Source organism: Loa loa (genome assembly GCF_000183805.2).
Source record: "Loa loa unplaced genomic scaffold supercont3.190, whole genome shotgun sequence".
Taxonomy (NCBI): Eukaryota; Metazoa; Nematoda; class Chromadorea; order Rhabditida; family Onchocercidae; genus Loa; species Loa loa.
In genome coordinates, this window is record NW_018108370.1 from 58983 (window position 1) to 64854 (window position 5872).

Below are 5872 nucleotides of genomic sequence, written 5' to 3' on the forward strand. Positions count from 1 at the left end.
GAAAATAAATATAATCAGTCGTTTGATCAAAGTTTCTTTTTTTCATTTCTTTTTTTTTTTTTTTTTTTTTTTTGTATGAATGATTGTTGTTAACGATGTGGCAAAATTGTGATAATACCTTTCGAAATATCCCGAATGGATCTGTTTGGGTTCCAGCAGTAATGCTACAACAATTCGTTAAATGCTTTTTTCAAGCAATTCCCAAGTTTCAAAATTGATTTTTTGAATACCTTCGAATGTATGATAAGTACCATAAATGAAGAAGCAATATATGAAAATGTTTTTTTTTTTTGCATCATTTAATTAATTGTCGTACTGTCACCATAATGTTGCAAGCATGTAGATCGTTCTAATATGTTGTTTATGAACTTTTTGAGGATAATATTTGAAGGAATGTTCAGATGTGTCACTCAGTTTTTAGAAATTTAAAAATTTAATTATGTGTTAAGAGAATTATAAAATTTTTAACAATAGCTGATAAAAAAGAGAACCTTTTTAGTAATTTTGCAAAAACTGTCAAATGATTTGTTAATTAAAGAACAAACTTTCAAAGTCTTTTAAATCTCATTTCAATTAGTATTTACTATTGGCGGAAATTTGAGTCATTGAAAATGTATGAAATATTTGATTTTTTTTTTCTTCACAATTTATGCTAAATAACTGTTGTGTGCTACAGATGGCTTAGGTTTATTATATATTAAAATATATTTATTAGCATATAATATGTAAATCATGCATCATTTTAATTGACTAAATGATAAATTAATTGATTTTTTCTATGATAGTAAAAAAATTTTTAACTTAGTTAATTATTTGCTTATAATCTGCCTATAATTAATAAATTCTATGAGACGATACAAATAATATTAATGTGAAATTGAAAAGTGAGTAATGCTAGCAATGTTGCAGTTTGTTGATTGTGTGACAGTACGATGACAGCGATATTTGCTTCATGTTGTGGAAGACATGCGAATGAACAGACAAGAATCATCGAGAAGCAACTCCAAAAAGAAAAGAAACAACTTCGTCGACAGGTAACTAATCAATAATTTTAACTTAGATTTGGTATATGTTTAATGATTATTAAGTTTTTTGGGTAGTTAATGTGAAATCAAAATTGATAAATGTTCCATTGATTGATGAACCTTATTTTGTGATTTGAATCAAGAAACCACAGGCTACTATTATCATTATTGGCGGTATTGATGGAAATGTTTCATAATTTTCTAGTTACCAATAATTAATTTGCGCCTAATTTGTGCTGTTATCCTGTTATTTGGGGAACAGGTGAAAATTTTACTGTTGGGCTCAGGAGAATCCGGAAAATCAACATTTATCAAACAAATGGTTATCATAAATGGTCGAGGTGAATTTACTGCTGATGAAGTACGAGCATATCGACAGCAGATTTATCAGGTTAGCAATTAGATAAATTTCAGACTAGACTAGGATGGAATCACGTACGCTGAATTGTGTAGACTAAAAACTAACTTAGAACTTCAGTGTATAAAAAATGTGGAAATATTACTTTTTAACACTTGACATTCAATAGAAGTTGGTTCTGTTACTTTCAAGCGGCTAATTTAAACAAAATTTGACGAACCGCAGAAGTTGAAAATTTTACAGAACATAATTGCGGCAATGAGAGTACTTCTGGATGCACGGCAAAAGCTGGGATATGTTTGGAAGAATCCCGAGAGACAAAAGAATGTTGACTGTATTATGAGGTGAAATAATGTTTGAATTAATGAGAATAATCTGAAATATTATCTTTGGTTTTAAATAATTTTTAGGTTTACAGCATCAGATATGATGCGAGGTATCGATCAGTCTACATTTGCCGAAATGGCCCCGTTAATACGAGACTTTTGGGATGATGCATCAATCAAGCAGACGTATGAACAGCGGAATCTCTTTCAGATTGTAAGTTTATTGCTTACAGTATTTTAATTCTAACCCATAAAAATTATTATTTTGAAAAATTTTTGGAATTCATTCTAAAGAAATTCTAGGTAAGATTTTGAAAATGGTATTATAAAGGCGGTATTATTTAAACTTTGTTAATGATTATAATTGTTTTTGTTTGTTTTTGAAATTCTATGTATATAGTCTGATGTGAAGTTCTTATTTCAGTCTGATTCCTGTATGTACTTTTTCGATCATATCAATCGAGTGGCAATGCCAGATTATTGTCCAACCAATCGGGACATATTATTCTGTCGAAAAGCCACACGAGGAATAACCGAACATGTTTTTGAAATACAGCGAATTTCATTTAGGTTTCAATTCAATTAGTGAAAAGCCAGATATCGCTTCTACTTAAATTATAATTTTTAAATTATAATTTATATCATGCGTCAAATCGGTCGATGTTTTGGAGATATCAATAAGTTTGAAATCAATATCGATTTTCAATAAGACATTTGAAAAAATTCATTACCATAATTTTTTTTAGATCTTATTGTATTTGAAAAAAAACATCAATTGTAACAGTAGCATGAGATTGAAATATTTTTTTGGCTTAAATTTCGTATTTAACTAATTGATTAAGAATAATTTCATAGATTTATTGATGTTGGTGGGCAACGATCACAACGACAGAAATGGTTCCAATGCTTTGAAGGTATTACAAGTATATTATTTATGGTTGCTTCATGCGAATACGACCAAGTAATTTTCCTTTAATTTCAACTTTTCGATAAATAGCGTACTCTGATCATAATATTTTAACGATTAAAACTTTCTAGAAAATCGTTTTCCTTCGATTATTTAATAATTCAATTTCTGCAGGTGTATAATCCGAAATTAGTTCCAACTAAATGTCTTTACATTATAGGTAATCCTTGAAGATCGAAGGACAAATCGTGTTGTTGAATCGCGATCTGTTTTTGAAACAATTGCTAACAATAAATCATTTGCCAATGTTTCTATAATATTATTCATGAACAAAAGTGATCTACTTGAAGGTAAGTTAAATTTTGATTATTTCAAAATTGTAACCAATAGTTTCTATTCACAGAATTATGGAATTGTCGTCGTAGCATGCCACCTGACGTTCTTTTTCTGTTTTCTTTTTTCTTTTTTTGCAGAAATACAGAAAGTAGCCTTGCAGAGAAGGTTCCAAAATCGGATATTCGACAGTACTTTGCTGATTTCACCGGTGACCACAGTAATTTGCGTGATGTTCAATTTTTTCTGGTGGATAAATTTGAAAATTGTCGACATGATAGACGACGGCCATTTTTTTATCATTTTACGACAGCTGTAGATACGGAAAACATCAGACGTGTATTCAAGGATTGCCGTGAAACTATTCTGGAGCAAAATTTGAAAGCACTGATGATGCAGTGATAATAATGGCCATAGTATTTTGTTAGTGATAAGAAAGCAGAAGTGGAGAGGTGTTGATAATGTCTGAATGGATTCTGAGTGGATGTGTGCATCAAAAGCCTTTTTTTTATTTGATAAAAAGTTGATCAGTCAAATTTTTGTACTGTGCACCGGAATGTGTTGACATTACTGTTGAGAACATGATTACAGCCCCTGGAATCTTAAAACCTAGTTTTTAATTGCATCTGACTTTAAATGACCTGAGGTTGTCTTAATCAAAAAATTCTATCAAATACACGAAAATTTTATTTTTGAAGTCTAAAAGTAGCATTCTAAAAGTTCACCTCAAAATTTAATCTTTCTTTTATATATAGTTTAAATCAATTAATGATTGCAACCAGCAACAATTTACAAGAACATGTTATAAGGTATTAATGAACTACCTTTCCCTGAAATTTTCTAATTGCGCGCGAGAAAACAGTACATAGTAACATATTTTTCTTAGGTAAGGTACTACTTTCGGACGTAACAGTAGTTTGTGTTATACTGATAGCAACTGATCTAGCAACTCCTAGCCAACTGGATTTCATCTTGATAGGATAATTTGCATATATGAGGTATTTGTTCCGGATAAATCGCTCTGGCACATTTGTTGCTGTGGAAGAGACTGTCCGAATCTGGAAGAAGCAATTACAGGGTAAAGTCCGGAAGCATGTAAATGTCTGCAGATCAGTACGAGGAACTATGGGACAACTCTGCAATCGGATCATCGTTGTCACAATGATTTCAATAGTGTACTTGAGTTTCTCTTCCGTCTGATACGTGTGGATCATTGGAATTCCAAAAAATGCGACCTTGAAAAATCGGTTTCTAAACGACCAAAAGGATAAATCTCGATTTTATCAGATTTTTTTGTCAAAGCTGGTTGATCAGATCGATAATGAAATAAATACTGGATTTTCCCTAAAAGCTTACATTGCGCTATCTAGGCATCCCGAGAAAATGACGGGAAGTGATACCTTTAAATAAGTTGTATATTTTAATTCATCGCTCATGAAATTCCCTAAGTAATATTTTCAAATAGTAACTTTCATTTAATAACCACACTTGCTTCACGTCTAATGATGTATTACCATCACTAAGACTACAACAGTTATATTCAGCATCGTATACCCGTCTAGAATGAAGCCTGATAGGTGGTGAAATCAGATAACCTGTGCCACCGAAATAATGAAGAGGTAATCGATCAAATGAGTCGTTCAGTGGCGTAATTAGGGTGCAAATGGTTTGCTCATTGTCTTGCTGCGTGTGTTTTTCCTCTCTTCGTTTCGTTTCAGTTGATTAATTGGCATTGGGCTTTCCCGGTCGTTTCATCAAGAGATTCGGATTTGTTGGCAAAAATTTTTGCAACTGTATTACCAAGTTTTAGTAAAGTATTGTAAAGAGATACATTTTCTATTTTTTATATATTGCCCACGGATCTCGAACCCTATATCTTTCATTCACACTCTCCTCTCCCTTCTCAACATTCCTTTTTTCTCCTCGGATTTTATTTCTAAATCGGAAAGAAGAGTTGCTGATTTTGCCAACTTTACTGCTTGCTGTATTATTCTCGACAGTTCATTTTTGTGTTTTAAATTTGCTCTCTTCTCATGACGAGAATTTCTGATTGGTATTGTTTCCGAAATATTTTCCGATAATTAATATGATGTGTTTCAGGACGAATCTTTGCAATGTCTTCACGAACAATTAAGCTTGGCTGGCAAACGCATGCATTTGGTACAGGTTGATTAAATTTATCTAAATTATTTCAAATGGAAGAAGGGGAATAGGGTTGCGATATGGTTTTAATAATCCTTTCTATTCGATGCTTTAGGATTGCTGCGACATTATACGAGTACTCGAAGTGCATTACGGATTAATAAAGATACGAAAGTAATAGTTCAAGGGTTCACCGGGAAACAGGTATGAGTGAGACTTTGTATTTGTTTGTTTATTTTTCACGTAAGCCACTAACAGGTAGCGAATAGCACACGTGGCATACCAACGAACCGATTAAAAATGGGATATTTTAACTTTTCAATTTTGAATTTCTCGCAAGCATGTCTATATATTATCATATTCGACGCATTATTCTGTAACGCGTCGCATTGAATAGCTGGATGACTTTGCCGATTTTGATGATCCTTGATGTATTTGGAAGACGAGACTTAGGTGATCTGGGAAACTAGGCTTGGCGAAAGTTCATTGTTTTTTATTTTAGGCGACTTTTCATGGCCAGCAAATGATCAATTACAATACTAATGTTGTTGGAGGTGTCACTCCAAGCAAGGCCGGTACAATGCATCTTGAAAGACCTGTATTTGGTACTGTTAAAGAAGTCAGTTCAAATCTTATATTTTACGACTTTTTTTTTTACTTTCTGTTGATATTTTATAGATTTTTGTCAGATTTGGTAGTAGATAGGCTAACGGCTGTAATGTTTATTGGTTTGTCGGTTTATTCGCCTATATAATTTATTTCAAATTTCAGAAAGAATAGG

At 32.1% G+C, this 5872-nt stretch overlaps 2 protein-coding genes across 2 annotated transcripts in view; both read left to right on the forward strand.

Annotated features, from left to right (window-relative positions):
- Positions 1–932: 932 nt before the first annotated feature.
- On the forward strand, positions 933–3475 carry LOAG_11957 (guanine nucleotide-binding protein alpha-12 subunit; the record flags this gene model as incomplete). Its single annotated transcript, XM_003147474.2, has 8 exons — positions 933–1034; positions 1231–1416; positions 1627–1727; positions 1794–1923; positions 2134–2279; positions 2565–2670; positions 2837–2966; positions 3113–3475. The coding sequence occupies 8 exons, from the start codon at positions 933–935 to the stop codon at positions 3349–3351; spliced, it is 1140 nt and encodes a 379-aa protein (XP_003147522.1). The 3' UTR covers positions 3352–3475.
- A 1567-nt stretch (positions 3476–5042) lies between these two features.
- LOAG_18081 (succinyl-CoA ligase alpha-chain) overlaps positions 5043–5872 on the forward strand; it is a 2980-nt gene continuing 2150 nt past the window's right edge. The window contains exons 1-3 of the mRNA XM_020450751.1: positions 5043–5109; positions 5207–5295; positions 5594–5710. Coding sequence (XP_020305534.1) covers positions 5064–5109; positions 5207–5295; positions 5594–5710 — 252 coding nt within the window. The 5' untranslated portion in view covers positions 5043–5063. The remainder of the gene's footprint in view (positions 5110–5206; positions 5296–5593; positions 5711–5872) is intronic.